Source organism: Patella vulgata, chromosome 3, assembly GCF_932274485.2.
Source record: "Patella vulgata chromosome 3, xgPatVulg1.2, whole genome shotgun sequence".
Lineage (NCBI taxonomy): Eukaryota > Metazoa > Mollusca > Gastropoda > Patellidae > Patella > Patella vulgata.
This window is the reverse complement of record NC_065881.2, coordinates 42171362-42192604: the sequence shown is the minus strand read 5'-3', so window position 1 is coordinate 42192604 and position 21243 is coordinate 42171362. Positions and strand designations below refer to the sequence as shown.

Sequence of the window (21243 nt, the reverse complement as noted above, 5' to 3'; positions counted from 1 at the left end):
ATGAAGGAGTATGCCGTCTCTATGACTTCTAAAACACATGAGGGTGCTTTTCATTAACTGAGCAACTTTTGCTAAAATAAGCGCCAATCTCAGTTTGCTGGGATATACAACATTTTAGTTTGCATCAGATTTACTGTTACACATTCACAGGATCTTAAGGTAACGCGAATAGCGGATCTAGAAGCGGTGAATAGGGTGGGTGTGGTTCCAAACCTTGGGTACCATCCATAATCCAACCCCACAATGAGCATAGATCCCTACCCACAAAGAGCATAGATCGTATTGCCTAAATAGTTGTTTGTGGTTTGTTATCTTGACGGAAAGTAGTTTTATTCAAGATGACATAAAGTTCATGTCATATTATGATTGTTAATAATGTTTTGTGAACCTTAGGGGCAGTGGCTAACTGAGTAATCCGAAGGGGAGAAAATTTGGAAAATTTGAGTCAATACCATGACTTTTGAGATCATTGCTGTGGTCAAATTCTTGTGAACGAGAGGATTAGAAATGGCAGTCAATGGGACAGTCAATTCCGCCTGTTTTGTGAGAGTTGACAGCACAGTAGCACAGTCTTTCGGTCCACACTCTACTGGTACTACTAACTAGTCTGAAGGCTCAGTGCGGGGGGGGGGGGGGTCCATCAAATGGGTACAAAATTTTGCGTAGAATACGACGCAGAGTGGTAATCAGTCCGCCGTTGGGGCGTTTCAAGATATTCGGGGTCAAAGGTCAAATGGGTTCATTTGCACTGAAAGTGAATGCGCAGTCTTTCTTGTATCATGAAAATAAGCTGAAAATGAACGAAAGTAATCACACTTTCAATAAAAATGTAAACTTGCTAAATTCACCTTTGTTCTTTGTGACCCCAGTATTAAAATATCTTTTTAATAAAAAAGAGTTATGTATTCTATCACAGACGTTTGCTTTATTACTTCAAAGTTCAGAGCCACGGTGGCTTAATGGGTAAGACGTTGGCTCGCTGGCCTGGAGGTTGTGTGTTCGATCCCTGCATTGGCTGTTTCCTCGCGTTCTCGCATTCGACTTCTTGCTCCCTCGTGTTCTCGCCCTCGACTTTTCGCCGCGAGACGAGAAGTCGAGATTATGCAATGGCCGCAATAGGCTTCCATACACTGGCATCATCCATTGTGGGTGTGTGTTTATTGCCCACAATACGATAAAGATACATGTACAGCTAACTCGTTAGATGTACCAGTCCATTTAATAGATGTACCAATCTTATTTTATGTATGTACTAGTTCATTTCCAACACATATAGTGTCCACAGGGCCCAGCTGGGGGTGGGGGGGGCTGGCGGAGCTTATACAACAGACAATTTGTCTGGCATTCGGATTTTTATACTTAGTAGAGTCTAATTGTTCATTTTGACCTTGTTTCGTGTGGTACCTCCGATGTTTAATCCAGCTTAAAATTTGGAATCCTTCGGGGGCGTCTGGCGGGCCCTATGCAGAGAAGAATTTGTCTGGCCAGGGTCCGTTTTGTATTCAATGAGATCCACCAGTTCATTTAAATTTGGTTTCATATGGTATCACCAATGTTTGATCCAGCTCATTTCAACACAATGTCCACGGGGCCCAACTTTTAGGGGTGTCTGGCGGGGCTTTTACAGCAGACAATTTGTCTGGCATTGGGTATGTTATACTTAGTACAGTTTAATTGTTTATTTTAACTTTGTTTCGTATGGTACCTCCAATGTTTAGTCTAGCTCAAGATTTGTGACCCTTTGAGGGCGTCTGGCGGGCCCTATGCGGAGGAGTATTTTTTCTGGCAGGGCCCGTTTTGTATTCGATGAGATGTACCAGTTCATTTAAATTTGGTTCCATGTGGTATCAGTAATGTTTGATCCAGTTCATTTTTAACACAATGTCTGCGGGGTCCAACTTTTGGGGATGTCTGACTGGGCTTTTACAGCAGACAATTTGTCAGGAATTGGGTTTTTATTCTTAGTAGAGTCTTATTGTTCATTTTAACTTTGTTTCATATGGTACCTCCATTGTTTAATCTAGGTCAAGATTTGGGGCCCTTTGGGGCGTCTGGTGGGACCTATGCGGAGGAGAATTTGTCTGGCAGGGCCTGTTTTTTACTCAGGGAGATGTATCTGTTCATTTCAACTTGTTTCCGAGTTGTATCCACAATGTTTGATCCAGCCCTTATTTGGGTGCCCTCTCTGGGGCCCCAAAGGCCACACACAGCAACTGGAGCCCGGCAGAGATCCATATCCGAATATCCTAGGTTACACAGTATTCATTCCGGCACTCAGATATTGGTACCTCATTCGTTTGACCAAAGTGCTCTGGGCTGCCGATCTAATATGACAATGTCGAATAGATTAACATGGAAACGTCGAATGGATAATGAATATGGGAACATCGTGTAGATTGATATGAGAATGTCGAATAGATTAATGGAAGAATATGGGAACATCATGTAGATTGATATGAGAATATTGAATAGATTAATATGGGAATGTAGAATAGATTAATATGAGAATATCGAATAGAGATTAATATGAGCATGTCGAATAAATATATATGGGAACGTTAAACAGATTAATGTGAGGTTTTCCGGTGATCGAATGAATTGTGCCCTTGGTGAAACGAACTCAAATCATCAATACTCCACTTCCTTTTAACTTTCCATTTTATCATTAACTGCCCACTTCATTGATCAGTAATCATCAACATTTTCTGTAGAAATGTCGTAAAACACGTAATCTAAACAATCAAAACTAGTCTTATATAGAATATTGACATGCATTGATCTTTTATAATGCAATAACGTTTCTATAATTTATACACAACATGATTGTATGTAGTATATCACTATGTATAGGACATGTTCACGTGTAAAGATAAAACGATCACTGTATTGAACATGTAGAGTAACCGGCCTTTAACATGTAAAATAAACAGTAAATTGTGGTCTCGTTGAAAATCAATCATTTTTATTCGGATATATATATCGGATATATCTTACCGTTTTTGAAGTATGTTTAACTATCTGCTTGTATTTCGACCAAGCATGCGATTGCTGCATTTTATCCCCACAATCATGAAATTTAAATGAAATGGGGTTTAACGTCCTACTGTTCTGTACCAACCGGGATAATGGGCCATCATGTGGCTATTTGTGCCAGGTACAGCGACGCTACAGTCTACTCTTATTACGAATTCCAACTGTCAATGATTATTTTACGTGCACACATCAACGTTTACACGGTCTGTCGGGTTTGCTTCCCACCCGAAAGACAAGACACGGTTCCTTGCCGGCCCCGTATCCTACATCACTGCCAAGATGAAATTGCTATATGAAAACTCAAACGCATGAATGTCTGAAGTTCACTAGCTGCCATGCCTTCGTGACAAGCGGACCGGCTTGTCTGCTCCAGGGCCGGCGGAAGCAATTCTTGATTGGGGGGGGGGGGGCTACCATCCTAGGTCCTTATAGGCGAGGGTCCAGGGGCCATCTAGGCCCCGGAAGCTCTTGATCTAGATCGTCGGAGACGCTTTCTAAACGATTTCTGGCTAATAAAATTACCCAGCAATGAAGTGAAATTTGATTTCATTTTTAACTCCCTTACCATAAAAACACAATCTATGGTGGTTTAATCCTGTGATGCCGAACTTGACAAATATATTATGCATAATGATTGATGAAACTTACAATGTACGTTTATTACCGAAAGACCTCGGTTCCTTTCGATATTGGCGTATATAGGACCGCCACGTCCTGGATTATGGCCCCTGATTTTACGAACCGTGGACCCAGTAGAAGTAACAGTTTTTATTTGATTGTAAAAAAACATTCAATTATAGCAGGTAAAATTTTTTTATCCAAAATTTCGAAATTGGCATGTATTGGACCGTAACGTCCTGGATTATGGCCCCAGATTGTACGAAAAATTACATATCTGATTGTAACTTTCTGGATTATAGCCCCTGATTGTACGAAAAATCCCAAAGATCTGGGTTTCTTCGATATTGGCTCGTATTGGACCGTAACTTTCTGGATTCTGATCCCCTGATTGTAGGAAATATCACGTTTTTAGCTTACGGACCCTAGAGGTCATAATTTGTATCTTATTTTCAAAACTGTCCAAATATATCACCGTTACACAATAATTATTTCCGCAAAATCGGAGCGAAACTTCCCCGTCAAAATAGCCACTCTCCTTTTCGAAAATAGTATAATAAAATCATGTAATACCCAGGTTGTGGACCATCTAGAGGTCACAATTTTATCCGATTTAGATGAAACTTAAAGAGTATCACTAGTTCATGGATGGGTTCCATTTGCTTGCGCATCTGCCCCTGCCGTTTACACAAAATGTTAAATATGAATGAAGTTTCTGTACCTTTCACTATGAACTTAAAGGACAATATTGGCGTCAGTCATTATAAAATATGTGATAGAGCTCGTTAAATACATCCCAAATATAATTTTAACACAGAGATCATTGCTACGGGAGATATGTAACAAGCACGTGAAGAAACGGGAAGTGACGTCAAACATGACAAACATGAGTTGTCCTTCTATATAACTGACTGAAGTAACGAGCGGTAAGAGACAAACGATCGAATTTCATTTCACTGATAATTCCGTTGAAGATGAAAAGTTGTTATATGAGACGATGAGAGGATATCTGACAATTCAAAAAAAAGAATTGGCTGTCAGTAGATAAAAGATAACGAACAAATTAGAAAAAGTCCGTGCATTACCATGTTTTTATTAAGAACAGAATGAATAAAAACGGGGGAATGCACGGGATTTTTCTACTTTTTCTCGTGTCCCTTATTTAGTGACAGCCAATTCTATTTTTGAATTGTGAGATACCCTCTCACCGTCCCATATAATAACTTTTTAACTTCAACGGAATTATCAGTGAAATGAAATTCGATCGTTTGTCTGTTACCGCTCGTTACTTCAGTCTGTTATATAGAAGGACAACTCGTGTTTGTCATGTTTGGCGTCACTTCCCGTTTCTTCACGTGTTTGTTACACGTCTCCCATAGCAATGATCTCTGTGTTAAAATTATATTTGGAATGTATTTAACCAGTTCTATCACATATGTAATAATGACTGACACCAATATTGTCCTTTAAACTGTGTGTTAAGGATCAAAAGTTCTTGGATCCGTTCGACTTTGGTAGCATCAGACCTTACATTCTAGAGCTATAGCCCCTGCTTTTCAGGCAAAATCTGAAATATGTACGGATTTTGTAGGCACTCCAGGTGGGGGGGGGGGGGGGGCTACCTTTGTTGTCCCATTCTGATGAACCTTAAATATGTTAAGGATCAAATGATCTTGAATGATAGGATAGCCTTTTTGATTTTACCTCTTCCCCGTCCATTTCTTACAAAATGTGGGCATATCTTGCATGGCAACCGCTTGTTTCAACTGGCCATAGCAGTGATTTATTTGATGGATAAGGGGCACAAGGAAAGAGTATAAATAAAACTCTATCCCGTCGTTTTTCTAATTACCTAATATGTCATAGATACAACAGACATGAGATGGACTTGAAATAAAGATCGACCGTTCAGTTATCTAATCGCGACCCTCGCAAACGCGGGTCTCTTAACCCTGGAAACAGTATAGAGCATAGCAGCTTTTCTTCTTCTGAAAGTCTACGTTCTAGAAGTCTCAGTTTTTAATAGAATAGTTACTTGCGTGCAACAACCTGGAGAAAAGGGTACTTGCGGCCAAAATATTGGGGGGGGGGGGCTATTTAGCCCCCCCCCCCTACTAGCCCCTCCTACTCCGCCGGGCCTGTGCTCCCTCCAACAACTTTATTTTAGATCGTCTGTCTGTATCCAAATCTTATTTTAAAAACGAGGTCTATCAGCAGTTGTATTTTACACCCTTTTTTGAAAAATATTTGATTTATATTTTTTTAAAACAGCTTTGACAATGCATACAATATCTATAAAACGTTACTTCAATTTTTATATCCGGCCTTTATAAACGAGCCATTCTTTTGAACTATTTTCATCTTTAAATTTCCTTTTAATTTATATACCGTTCGAATAAATCGAGTTAATTATACGTTAAACAATGTTCATTTGTTATTATAATAGTAGAATATGCTTCCTGATATTTAGGTCCGGATTAACAAGGTGGGTGGGGCGGGGACTGCAGCCTCGGACATGTGGGGAGGAGGGGGGGGGGTCACATGCCGCTTTTATGTAAGCAATCCATCCATGGTGGGTGGTACAGTGGTATATGGTGCTAGTTGAAGTTGGCTAAGGTCATCACACCTCTTTGTTTTTACGGATTACTAGTGCAGGCATTAGTGAGATATGTTTTCCCGGGTGGCGTGCTGTGATATTTAGCCTGTTCGTAATGGGCCCCTCCCGACACCCGATAATCCGGTACAAGCGGGACTCGTTTCGAACTCCCCAGATCAAGCCTACATTCACTGCATTTTACACGACTGAAATTTCTTTTGTGGACAGGGGGCACAAGGCCCCAAGGCGATGCGGTGCTGCAGATACTATACGTTGTCACGGATAAACCAGTTGCTTGGACACTTTACCAAAGTTCCTGTGCTATAAAGTGGGGCTTGTGTCTGTCTTACAACCGAGAGCAAATGACATTTCGGAAACTGAGAGCAAATCGCTTTAACTGACATACATTGAAAATGAATCAACCTGAGCAACTCTTACAACTCAAAGCAGCTGGTTCCAGTCATTTGAGGCCCGTTGAAGATGTTCAACTTTACACTACTTTATGATCGAGGGTACTATATTTTATTTATATTGTCTTAAGAGTTTCTGTCATAATACTGTTTGAAGGACAATTGAATTGACATTTATAAGAATTTCTGGTTTCTTTTGCACTATTAAGTTAGTGATTATTGAGAAAACTAACCTTGCTCGCCACCTAAAGTGCCCATCGAACAATTTCTAATCAAAAATCTATTAAATGTATTAATTCAGTGGTGCCATCTTCAAACAATTCCCAGCAGACGATCATTAAGAAGCTTTTGGGATGATTGACTGCCAGGTATTCGGGTCGATATTTCAGTTGAATAATTATTTTTATATATCGTGTGTTATATCGATTGTGCCCCCCAGTCAGTCATCCACATTACAGGCGTGAGTGTGGGAGATCATTAAATACATACATTTACTCCTTGTTGTCTAGTTCAACAACAATGGCTAGCAAAGGAACTAAAGGAAAATTAAAGACAAGGAATGGCAAGCCACTCGAACTTTACCTAATTAGAATATCACCTGCGTGTCGTGCAGTTTGGTTTTATCTTTTACAGGTAGGACTTTCTTTTAACTTTCTTTCACCTGGGTAAATAATTGGAAATGTAATGCAATGTGTATTAATGACACGCCAGCACCAACCAGGTAACATTGACATGGGAATACGAACACTTAATCCAGACTTCATAGTGAAATCCAAACTTCCGGACCCAGCAAAGTTCAAAAATGAAATGGTAGCTCGCTGTTAATTGAATTATGATGTTCTGCATAGACACTCCTTATCAAGTCCGTCTTCATTATCCCGGTAGGTGCAGAAAAGTAGGACGTTAACCCCCATTTCATTCATTCATCCTGTATCAAGACTGAGATAATGGCCTTTCTAATAGATATTTAAAAGTAGTGTTATAGCGGAGGGTGGTGGCATACTTTTGTCCATATTTTTAAATGCTCAAGAGAACAAAGTTTTATATTGAATTTTATGAATCTTGCCGTCATCAGGAGTATCTATTTGATAATTAGCTTCATCATATTGTTTATGCCAGATTAATCCCCCTTTGTATTTTGGATCATATGAAAGATAGTTTGCCAGTTGTTTTGTATTTTTTTTTTGGAGTAATGTTCTTCATGTTGCTAAAACATTTATTTTAATTATCGGGTAACAGAAACGTCTATTATTGGTACATGTAAGAGGCATTAGTGAGGCATTCTAATCCCAAATTATACCACCCAAGAGCTTAACTTCCCTCTAATATAAGGACGTTTTAATGGGTATTCTTGCTTTGGTGATTTTAACGGTGTGTAAATAAACAGAAATTAGAGTTGCTGGGAACGTTCATGCAAAGTTCAAGACAGGTTTGTGGTATAAGCTTATAGTATATCCTATAGTGGTTTTCAGGGAGTTCAGATGACGCATGTGAAAAAAAATATTTGCTCGAAGTAGGCTTATGCTTCGATTTTTATGATTAGTTAGGTGCTATTTTGAATAGGATATTAAATACAATTTATTATATTATTTTTCTTGTTGAAATTATTTTTAAAAAAAAAAATGTTGAAGATTTGGCTCACAGATAATGAAATTTAGACCCTGTTTTGTGGGCCATTCAATGCAACAAATGGTTTTTGTAGGTATTAAACTTATATGATTATCCGTTATTGGAGTGTCAGTGGGCTAAACAGATCAATATTGTCTGAGTGAAAGAAAACAAAGGTATTATTAACAAAATATTGTCAAAGAACCATCTTGTAGAGTAACGGAAATTTTCATTAATAAGTAATTACAAATGCTTGAATGTTATTTTCAGTATATTATATATAGTATGTTCTTGAACTAAAATGTAGAGATTATAAAAGCATGGAAGTATTAACACTCGAAGGAATTGCATATAACGAATTATTTCATCGCGACACGCCTTTTGTTGGGTGCGGACATCCTACAGGTCTTTGAATATATATATACGTTTTTATGCACCCACATTTTCATGTGGACGTATATTGTCGTCGCCCTTGTCCGTCCGTTCACATTTTGTTTGTGGACACTATACAGATTACAATTTTTATACGTAAACTATAGGTGTATCTCCCAACGATCTCGGTTCCTTTCGAAATTGGCATGTATGGGACCATAACTTCATTGATTATGGCTTCTGATTGAAATGAATTGAAGAGCAGATCCCAATAAAGCAAACTACATCTTTTGTCTCCACACATTGAATTCCGTGTTTGATTGTGGTGATCATTTTTCAGGACACTATTACATCATGTTTCCCATGCGAAGTAGCATAACTGGGTGTGAAGTTTGAAAGATTTAAAAATCTAAATTAGTATATTCAGAACCAAATTTCGTTATAAAGATGGTTGATTGGGTGAAAGCGTTGGCCCTGATACTTTTCATAGGTAGCTATTATTGGCTACTTAAACAATGGTCACACCTCATAAAGTTCGTTTGAACTTTTACATTGACACGATGGGAAAGTATGCAAGCAAAGGGGACATTAGGAAATCATAACGAGCATATATTTTCTACAAAAATAGAAACTGCCAAGTCAGAGAAATATTAATGGGAAAATAATAACCTTATCTTCTGATCAGTTACAAAAGGTAGCAGACGTGAGGAAATCATTTTAATCGTAGCCATATTGAAAAGGAACGTTAAACTGCAATCGATTCATGGATTTGACTAGGGAAATCCATTAATTTGATCTGTTCTGATCGGGTTACAATTTTTATCACCAGCATTAATAATATCAAAGATAAGTTTATGTACGACACTAAATCAAAATAAAAAACTAATAATAGATAATTGCATGATTCTCCCTCCAATTATCGTGCATGAAGAAAGTTCATTAATTTGATCTGTTCTGATAGGGTTACAATTTTTATCACCAGCATTAAAGGACAATATTGGTGCCAGTCATTGTCACATATGTGATAGAGCTGGTTAAACACATTCCAAATATAATTTTAACACAGAGATAATTGCTACGATAGCTGAGTAATACAGGTTTCCTGGATCGGAAGTGACGAACGCCTAAGGAAACACGGGTAATACCTCTATATAACTGACTGATGTGACGAGTGATAACAGATACACGGCCGAATTTCTTCTCACTAATTATTCCTTCCAAGACCAAAAGTTGTTATATGGGACTGTAAGGGGATACCTGACAATTTAATAAAGTAATTGAATGTCATTAGATAAGAGAACAGGAGAAAAATAGAAATAGTCCGTACATTCCCTTGTTTATATTCATTCTATACCTTATAAAAACATGCGTAATGCACGGACTTTTTCTGTTTTTCTTTCGTGTTCTCTTATCTAGTGGCAGTCAATCCTTTTTATGATTGTCAGATATCCTCTCACAGTCTCAATTAATAACTTTTGGCCTTGGAAGGAATTATTAGTGAGAAGAAATTCGGCCGTGTATCTGTTATCACTCGTCACATCAGTCAGTTATATAGAGGTATGACTCGTGTTTTCCTTTGGCGTTTGTCACTTCCGATCCAGGAAACCTGTATTACTCAGCTATCGTAGCAATGATCTCTGTGTTAAAATTATATTTGGAACGTGTTTAATTAGTTCTATCATATATGTGATATTGGCTGACACCAATATTGTCCTTTAATAATATCAAAGATAAGTTTATGTACGACACTAAAGCAAAATAAAAACACTAATAATAGATAATTGCATGATTCTCTCTCCAATTATCGTGCACGAAGAAAGTTTTACTACCGACACATAACGAAATGAAATGAAATGGGGTTTAACGTCCTACTGTTCCGCTCCGACTGGGCTAATGAAGACGGGCATACGCCATACAGTTTGCTATGAGGAAAATTTTGCCCGGACAGCGGCACTACGACCTACTCTTATACCGAATTCCAACTGTCACGGGATCTTTTACGTGCACGCCAATGTGTACACAGGACCTCGGTTTTTCGTCCCATCCGAACGACTAGACAACTGTCCTTGTCAGGCCCTCCGTCCTGCATCACTGACAAGGGGGAACCACGCCGAAAATCTGGATTAACTTTCTCGGCCAATGCAGGGATCGAACACCCGACCCCCAGGCTAGCGAGCCAGCGTCTTACCCACTTAGCCCCCGACAAATAACACAATCTCAATCAAGATACATTTGTAAAGTTGTACAACTCGGCATTTTATTTATGCAAGTTACTAATTTTTTGGGAACGCCTACAAAATGAAATGGTGCTTAACGTCCTACTGTTTTTCACCGAATGGGCTAATGAAGACGGGGAACGCCTACAAGGATAAACGCAATAATTTCACAACATTTATCTCAATATGGTTTAGAACTAACACTCGAGAAAGAATTATAATATTTGCACTTTAGCTGCATATACTGTGGGTTTGTCTTTTGTATATGACAATGTGTAAGGGTCGCCTGTCTAACCTCGTGGGTTTTCTCCGATTTGATGTCACTGTTTTAAAATATTCCCTTGCAAATCCAGAATTGAAAACAACATTCTAAATACCTTGGTACGAATCCCCGAAAACCTTTTCCATATGGTGACTATTTTTTATTGCCACCCTTTCCTATTTCACACCATTCTGAAATAACTGTATGTATGTGTTTCAGAATAATATCCCGCATGTTTTAATTGATGTAGATTTTACGAAAGGGGAAACAACTCTACCAGATGTATTGCTACGTAACTCTCATCAAGAAGTGCCGTTATTGGTTGACGGTGATTACATTATATTTGAAGGGTGAGTAGCCTGACAATGCTGCCGTTGTTTAGCAGCCTATGTTTACCTTTGCGTCTCAAGTGCCGTTATTGGTTGACGGTGATTACATTATATTTGAAGGGTGAGTAGCCTGACAATGCTGCCGTTGTTTAGCAGCCTATGTTTACCTTTGCGTCTTATGGCAACAATTTCTGCCTGATTTCCACCAGAGGGTGATGGTGGAGGGCATCGCAAGTTTGTAGACGGTCAAATTCCCCCAAATATATGAAATTCGGCATCTGTACCAGATTATTGTGCATTTCTGCATCCTATAACCGTAAAAGTAATTCATAACTCATATCCGGTTGAGGGGGAAAGGGGTAGGTGGGGTATTGTACTCACCATGCCGGATCAGAATTGTGCTCCAATAAAACCGTAAATATTTATCCTAGGACAGGATCCTACATTTCTGATAACTGAAGAACTTGGTGAATACAAAATCATTTTATTTCATAAAAAATTACAATTATTTAACTTTCAGTCCACCCATATTGAATTATCTAGCACAGACATATACAAATCACGCTGGATTTGGATCAAATCAGAGCACTCGTCTTGCAACAGAATCTGTTATCAGCTGGGCTAATAGTGAACTGCACAGGTAATTTTAACAAAATTTTCTCGAAACTGACAGGTTTACATGAAGGAAAGTGCGTAACAGGTCTAATGAAACACTTATTCAGTCATAAGAGCTCATCCTAAAATCTCATATTTATGTGATTAATAATATATACTCCCCATCCCTTTCTCTATACCATTACGAATATTTAGTGGTTTTGTTCTTTTCTAGTATGTTTATTGATTTGCTGATCTTTGGTACAAAACAGAAGCCAGTGATTACAGTAAATATAGCACAACCTGTATGATTACAATTTTTGCTAAAACTTAACTGCTGCAGACAGCATCTATTCCTGCAGGTTGGCAACGTTGGCAGTAAGCAACTGATTGCTTCCATCGCCTGAATCCTCATAATTTGTTATTAGAAGATAGATAATATTACAGCGATAAGTGATTTCCCTTTTCACGCCCCTTCCTTTTTCTTAGAGTTTATTCGGGAACGCTTAAACGGGATATCACCCTCGGCGGAGGCAGACGTTAACCCTTTTCTAGTAGTAGTATACATGTAAAAATTACTTATATACTGTTCTTGAACGGCAACGACATTGTACACTCAATACTTGCAATCGATTTTACTCTGACCTTTTATTTTTGTTTTAACACAGAAATGTTAAAAGTCCCATTGTTGTTTTATTATCTGGCAAGTCGAACATGAAATAGAAACTGGTCAATATAACACCGTGGAATGCATCTTATTATATCGATATATATCACAGATATTTGTGTCAATCCTTTCACTATAGGTTGTTTTTTTATTTTTATACATTTATTTATACCCAGTAGACTGGTTTCACATAATATGGCAATGTAAATTTTGTAAATCTATTGCCTTCTTTTATTGCGAGAGCAAAGCGATTTCTAAGTAATTTCACAAGACCCTTAACTTATCAATGTGTTAGAAAACGAATATAATAGGCGATTGTGAAATTTCTAACGTCACGCCGTCTTGTAGTTAATGACAATTAAAACCAAGGTTAACCAAAATCTGAACCGGGACAACAAATTTTCGGAAACAAACTTAATATACTATCGGTAATAAGACTTAAATGTTCGTTGCTTGAACCTATAAATATAACCTATAAAAATATTTCCAACAACTATAATAGTATTGTCTTTAACAAGCAACCACTTTTTATTTATTCAGGGTAATTGGCTATGGTTATATTTACCCACAATTTCTTGAAAAGTATGCTGTCCCCTCGGAACATTTAAATGATGCCATCGTTGATAAAGGTCTGCGCCATGTAACACAGAAATTGGAAATTTTAGAAGGACGGTATTTAAGCAAAAACAAGTATTTAACAGGAAAAACACTGACAATGGCCGACATTTTTGTGGCTACCGTAGTAGCGCAACTTCAGTGGACCGGAAGTAAGTCACAAATGTGGCCGAACGTTATAGAATGGTTATCCCGAGTGCAGAAAGTGGAGTTCTGGGAGGAAGTGCACGCATCACATCGTCAATATGTTCAAGAACTGACAGGCGGAAGAATACTAGTGCATTAAAAATACCACTTCCCAGCAAAGCACGTGTTACTGCAGAATTGACTATTTGGAATATCTATGTATTTTATAAGTTTAAATGATAAATAATTTGTTTAACCATTCCATGCGAGGCTCCAACACTAACTTTACCTGTATTGCACGTGCAACAAATATGGTTTAGCGAATAGTTGTTTGAGAAATATTGGTGGATTTTTTCTGAAATGTTCCAGAATTAGAGAATTCTAAAAAATATAATCTGTGAATTGTTTCTGAAATGTTATTGACCTAGATAATTTATAAGTTACAATCAACTCAACATGGTATGGTGGTGGCGAGGGGGGGGGGGTTGCTTGGGCTTGTCTCGTTGGCACGAGAAACTATTCATTTGAATTTCAGCATACCTTAGAGGAGCGTTGTGTTAAAAGTGTGATGTTTACCTGAATGTGCTATTTTCCGTCTCAATAATACCAAAAGCATTGGTATTACCCCACTGCATCTTTAATTTTTTTTACAAAGCAGTGGGGCTTTTTGTTTCAGCAATTTTTCTTACGTATGAAAACAGATCTAGAAATAAAATTAGGTTTAACGACCAACTTAGTCGCCTGTGCTGTTTATAAATGTAACCGTTTTAATGTTTTCAAACTTTGAAAACAATTTCTCCAGGCTATGGACATTTATAGTGGTTTCTCTGTGGAATAGGGCAACTTTTTGTTTTTTTAATTCTCATGGTTCCATTATTAGGCGGGGGGGGGGGTAACGTTTTACCCCAAACAGATTGCAAAAGAAACCAATGCAGTTTGGTTCAATAGTACATATGTCAGACAACATCATACTTAAATTCGGACGAATTCGAACAAGACGAAATGGCGTAATTAACATAATTCAATATCTCGTAACCAGTGCGTTAGTGGTAGGATAATAAATAATTTGTTTTTTAAAGTCTTCAAACACAAAGTGGTTCTAGATGCCAAATGTGCAGAAAAGACGAATATGGCCGAAACAAATTCAAATGACTGCCAAATCTGGTAATAAAATTACATTTTCCCCATTTAAAGATACATTAGTTAAGAGTAAAGAGTTGGTCATTCTTGTTATAATAATTCAAAAATAAATAATAAAAAAAATTTCATTTAAATTGCTTCATTCTGAGCCAAATTATCCCTGTTTGTAGTTTTGACAAGATGTGTGCATAGTGGTAACCAGGGAACTGGTATATTCGAGACTTACCCTCGCTTTCCCATTTTTAAATTAAATTTTTAAATGGCGAACCGTTCTAATCTAGTTAAAATCTTGAGTATCCGATGTCATCAAGGGTTGATTATGGTCTTGTTTTGTTAATAAATGTCTAATTAATAGTTTATATAACATTTCGTGCCTAAAGAAAGACCTGCAACAGGTAAATTTAGCTCTTGCATAATGTATGTTTAACCAGCGAGAATCTTGTAAAATATGACTTTTACTTTGTCTGTAATATAGTTTTCGAGGTCTCTGAATTCCAAGATAAATTTCAAAAATCCAATATGGCAGCAATACAAAATGGCAGCCAAAATAGAATCCAAAATAACGGATTTTAAGTTAATCGTATTGTAACATGTCATTTACATGGTTTTAGATGTCCCTGGGTTCAGTTCTGATGGCAAAAATCAATTTCGAGAATCCATCTTGGCAGATATTCAAAATAGCCGTCAAAACGAAATCCAAAATGGCGGAATTTTAATTGATCGTCATTTGCTTACGTTGGATATGGCTTGTAATATGTTTTAAATCTGGGTTTTGAGGTTGCTGAGTTCAATTTCTACCTTACAAACTAATTATAAATAGCCAAGATGGTGTAAATTTAAAACGACAATCAAAATAGAATCCAAAATAGCGATTTTTGGTCTTGTGGATATTGCTTGTAAAATAAGGTTTTCAGGGTTACTGAATTTAAAGGAGCTAAGTCGCTAATATTTAGGACCTAGAAATTGACACAGATGGGTAGCAACGCATATAATAATGTGATATGAATGTATTTATACTTTTTTACTTTAATTTCAAAACAGTTAGGTCCGGCGAAATACGCCAGAAGTCCCAATCGAATAGCAATATCTAGTGTCTGGTTATTCCAGTCTACCCCGATAGTATTTATTGCGCATACTCTGCAGATAAGAATATGGCGTCACCGTTTGACATGACTTGTGGAATATGTCTAGCCCCGTTCTTCGAGTTCCTTGTTGCAAATGGCGCTGAAACGCATTATGGTACACGATTCGAGTACCAATGTGTATTTTGTCTTAAATATTGGATATCAGAAGCCCATATTTTCCAGGTAAGACCAGAAAATCAATGTTGATTTAAATTGACAAATAATTCGTGTTTTCAATGTCGAACACTTTGAAAGATATTGAGTTAGAGACTTAGCTACTTTAATATTGTGTTAAAAAATTAATTTCAGATAAGATTGTCACACACCAAATTTGTACATTAGCTAGGAACATTAGGATATAGTCTAGAAAACACCATTTACAGTCAGGTTTCTAAAAGAGGAGCAGAAAATCCCACTGGACAACCCCCCATCCCCACCCATAGAGTGGGAACCCCTTGCGAAGCCAGGTTCAGGGAAGCTCCGCCCCCGATCCGATCCTGTCTCTTATTCATTTCATGGGTATATCCTGATGTTTCTAGCTTATTCACATATTTAACGTGAGACAATCTTAACAATTCTTAAAATACGACTTAAATTCATGACTAAAAGGGGAACCCTAAACTACGCAAGAACATTAACTAGTGTAAGGACCCGTGAAACTACTATACTCACAGGCTCATTTTCAGTACATCCCTGGAATTGATACCACAAGGGCTGTAAACATGGATCACATAACTATTTCTGAACCAATATTAGGGCGCAAATTCTTATATCGAAACCACTTTTAACCCCGGTGAAGATGATGCAAAGACAGACCAAATGAAAAAAGCGAAATTGCACCGGGCTATTTAAAGTTAGTTTATGGATCGGAATTGATGTCACAGGAAAGAATTATGATTTATTTAAAATCCGCCATTTTGGATTCCATTCTAGCTGCCATTTTGAATTTCCTCCATGTTGGATTTTCGAAATTCATTTTTCAATTCAGAGGCATCAAAAACCATATAAAAGATGTTGTAAAAGTCATGAAATGTGGTTTTATTGCACCACGTCAGCACACACCGGGCTATATTGCGCCAAACATATGGTGATTTATGCGAGAAAAGTTAAATAAATATCACAGAAAAAGTATTATATGCATAAATAAAAACAATATCACAGTAACTAAAATTAAAAATGAAATAAACCTTTTATGCATATTAATATTTAAAATACAAAAATGAAATGATATATATACAATTAAAATTTATGATAAAAACATGTCTCTTTTAAAAAGTCTAGTATGTTACAATATAAACCCGGTTGGGCAAATATATGACGTAGAGAATGGCAACGGTAATATTTCGATCTTATGTTCTTGAGATGATTGCACTCAATCAAAATGTGCTTCACTGTCAAAGGAACATGACAGTGAACACATTCCGGTTGAGGCTCTCGCTTCAAAATGAAAATGTGTGTTAAAAAGGTATGACCAATGCGAGAGCGACACAAAACAACTTCATCCCTCCTGTTGGTTCTATAGGAGTTGGGCCAATCTCCTAAGAGAGGCTTAATGTGATGAAGTTTATTTGTGCCTGCAAGATCCCAAGACCGCTGCCAGCGGCCATAAATGAAATGATTAATGCAAGATTTAAAATCTGTGTATGTTATTATAAAATAGGATAAGGGAAGATCTAAGTTTTGGCAGCCAAATCTGCTTGATCGTTTCCTTTTATATCCATGTGACTTGGGAGCCAGCAAAGGACAATGTCTTTGCTGCCCAACTCGTGCGATAGTAGCAGACGCTAAATGTCTGCTGCCAATGGGTGTACAAGCAGCTTATTGTTTATTGCCTGTAAAGAGGACAAAGAATCAGTGAATATAGTGTGTTTTAAAGATGTAGATGATTGAATGAACTCCAAAGCCTGAAAGATAGCCTGTAGCTCAGCAGAAAATATGGAAGCGGCAGGTGGAAGTCTGACAGAAATGATTCCAGATGGTATGATGGTAGCCGAAGCTACCCGATCACCATCTTTGGAACCATCTTTGTAAATGGGAGCATAATCACCATATTTAGACCTTAACTCTCGAAAGAGAGACTGAAACACCGTTGAACTAGTATCTTTCTTTTTGTTTTTCGTTAGATCTAAATCTATCTTTTGGGGCGATATAGTCCAGGGTGGAGTACTAAAGAAAGGGGTATTCGCAATACTGCCATGACTGATACCAGTATGGTGTCAAGCTCTTTGAGATAAGACTCGCGGGCTGACTGTAAAAGTCATATCTTACGAGGTAGTAACTGGTTATATAAGTGGACAATGCCATTTTAATACCAAATTATGAAGTCATTTTGAATAAATGGCCGGCACCATGTAAAAATACATTTTTTAATTGTTTTGTTCAAATTTGTTATTTTCGTAACGCGATGGTTATGAGGTTTCGCTCTCAAACTTCCCGGAGACCGCCATAATGAATTATGTTAATTACGTCATTTCGCTATGGCCGACTTAGGCCAAATTTGAGTATGATGTTGTCTAATATTTGTATGATCGAGTCCAATTGTATTGGTTTCTTTTGCAATTTGTTTGGGGTCACTCCAATTTTGAAATTAGCTCGCCTCGCCTATATAAGCATTAGGGAATTAGAGAGATCATCAGCAGTTACAGAAGCTTTACATTTTATGAGTACTAGAAAAGCAAATCAAAGCAAAATCGGACAGAATTCTGAAGATCATCAGAATTAGGTAATTTTGTAATGTCGCCAATTATAGATTTTATATGCTGTATTGTTTTCGAAATAAATTGTGTTGAATTAGCTCTAGTTCTCATCTTTAGTTTCATCCCGAATATTTTTTAGGGCACGGTAATTTGTCAACCGCTGGTGGTGCTAAACGTGTCTTTCCTCTTCTGTACATTATCAGGCCTTGATGAACAATACCACATGTGAGGATTTAGATATAACACAACTATTAAAATGTTTCAGGCCCGACTGATTGCTCTCTGTAGATAGGACAACCAAGTACACCTTGAACCAATGCCATGTTTAGATTTTTGATTCAAGTGTAATATTTTTTACAGATTTTTTCACGACTCACTTCGCCAGGCCGATAGTCGGTTAAATTTATTTAAGGCCAATCGAATTAGTCCGGCGGATGTGATGGGTGTATAATAGAAGCGTGGAACTTACTTTGTTTTATGTTACATTTATATTATTTTTTTTATGGTAGGCCAACATGACATATGACAGTGTAAGGATCATGTCGTGTCATGTAATATGACATTTTTACATTAGAAAACAATAACACTAAATTACTATATGGAACAGAAATGGGTATCTGGTGTCCAGAAATGATAAGCATATCCTGTATTCTGCCTCGTACATGACGTAAAACAATATCATATGTTTTAATAATGATCTCAAATTACACAAGCACTTACATAAAGGAACAGTCCCAGATATAATTTAGCGAATCAAACCAGTTAATTCTGTATGGAAGACTTTTCAGGTACAACTATTTTTATCTCTGTGTGTGGAAATACACATTTTCAGTATCAATACTTGGTTAGCGGTAAGTAAGACCCCAATTTCTAAGCTACCCCCCAGTATCTTGATAGCCAAGTCAGCATACTCATTGTAATAAATGATCGTCGCGATTAACACGTCCCTCGTGTAATTAAACTGTCAAATTCCTTATGGGTTGGGCAGGCTAAATTTTGTTGTTAGTAAATAAAATGAAATAGGTTTAACGTCCTACTGTTCTGCTCCGAATGGGCTAATAAAGACGAGCATGCGCCATACAGTGTGCTATGAGGAAAATTTTGCCCGGACAGTGGCGCTACGGCCTACTCTTATATCGAATTCCAACTGCCAGGGGATCTTTTACGTTTGTTGTTAGTAAAGGGGACGTTCAAAGAGACCGAAATCTGACAACCGGCCATTCTGTGGCATCGCAATATATAGCGTCCATGTTTAACATATACTTGCTCGCTAACGCTCTGTTTGTTTAGATGATACAGTGAATGTAGATTTTACTGGGTTAAGTTTTGCCCCTTTTATATGCATTCCCTTATTACCACAAATATCATAGGACACGTGTTGTATATCTTCTTTGATTGACATTTAGTAATTGAACATATTAACACAAGGTACAATTTTATGGATACACAATTACTGAGTTTGATACTAAGCGATGTTTCGACGAGGATATACTCTTGTCTTTATCAAGCAAATGATACCAGGTATGTGAATAGTAGGCAAATATATACATAATATGCAACAAAGATAAGAATCAAATACAATTGAATCTTAACACCTTTGATTAGGGGGCCATTTATAACAAAACCTGCACAACAGAAACACTTACAGGGATTAAAAGGGGGGGGGGGGGTATTCTATTATTTATAAAGACCTGGGTTATTGATAAACAATAATATAAAGAGAAGTGTGTATGTATGGGAGAATGAGTGAACAAGAGTGATCGCTGATGCAGGTGTAAAGAAAAAATAATGATAAATAAAAAATAAAAAAGCTATAAAATATTAATTCAATAAACAGTAAATGATGAAAGATAAACTAATTATTATATTGTAAAATTGGACGGGGGAAGCCGTAAATATATTAATTCAATAAACTGAAAATCGAGCATTGTGAAATATATCTGCAGACTGTGAAACTGGTTAAGTACTGAAAACCAAGATATGTAAATGTATAATTAGATTGTGGAAAAACTGGATAAGCACTGAAAAAGAACAAAAGTATGGGAACAATAAGCTGGAAATCATGAAGGATAAAACCTATTATTGGAGTAAAAACATGGACGAGAGAAACTGTATATACATTAATACTATGAATTGAAAGTCGATAAATGTGAAATATATTGTATGACTAAAAAAATTGGACAAGTACTGAAAACCAAGATATGTAAAATATATAACTTGACAGTGAAACTGGATAAGCACTGAAATGTGTTAATTCTGAAAGCAGAAATGTGTTAGTTCTGAAAGCTGAAATCGTAGGAGATGAAACCTGTTATTAGACTCTAAACCTGGACGAGAGAAACCGTAAATATATTCATTCAATAAACTGAAACTCAATACATGTGAAATATATTATCAGGCTGTAAAATTGGATAAGTACCGAAAGTCAAGATATGTAAAATGTATAATTAGACTGTGAAACCCGGACAAGCACTGAAATGGAAATAAAGTATTAGAATCAATGTATAAGTTGGTCATAAGCTCTTGGTATAAATAGTCCGACATCCCGGTTTAACTTGGGCTTGATGCGTTGTATATTGATGGCCTCAAGAAGTTTCCTGGTTTTCTTCTGGTGACGATTTACTGCAATGGTTCTTGTTTGGTCCCACATGATTGTATGATGTCTGTTGTTAATAATATGCTCTGCTACGGCTGAGGGATTGATGGAAGCTAGTGACTTGTGCTCTTTTATTCTTACATCAAGTGGGCGCTTCATTTCCCCTACATTATGTTTCGTTGCAGGAGCACGTTATCTCGTAAATACACCCTTTGGGCTGTGGGGGGTTGCTTTGTGTTGT

The 21243-nt window shown here is 37.2% G+C and overlaps 1 protein-coding gene across 1 annotated transcript; it reads left to right on the top strand.

Annotated features, from left to right (window-relative positions):
* Positions 1-7123: 7123 nt before the first annotated feature.
* On the top strand, positions 7124-13972 carry LOC126816042 (glutathione S-transferase theta-1). The gene is made up of 4 exons (XM_050542168.2): positions 7124-7290; positions 11335-11465; positions 11965-12084; positions 13246-13972. Exons 1-4 carry the CDS (start codon positions 7177-7179, stop codon positions 13604-13606), a joined length of 726 nt encoding a protein of 241 aa, XP_050398125.1. The 5' UTR covers positions 7124-7176; the 3' UTR covers positions 13607-13972.
* Positions 13973-21243: the final 7271 nt, after the last annotated feature.

What these genes read in the sequence shown, in the direction of transcription:
- LOC126816042 (XM_050542168.2), top strand. Translation starts at nt 7,177, where the DNA reads ATGGCTAGCAAAGGAACTAAAGGAAAATTAAAGACAAGGAATGGCAAG. An exon ending in TTTGGTTTTATCTTTTACAG is followed by an intron (nt 7,291 to 11,334) that starts GTAGGACTTTCT and finishes TATGTGTTTCAG; the next exon opens with AATAATATCCCGCATGTTTT. An exon ending in GATTACATTATATTTGAAGG is followed by an intron (nt 11,466 to 11,964) that starts GTGAGTAGCCTG and finishes TTTAACTTTCAG; the next exon opens with TCCACCCATATTGAATTATC.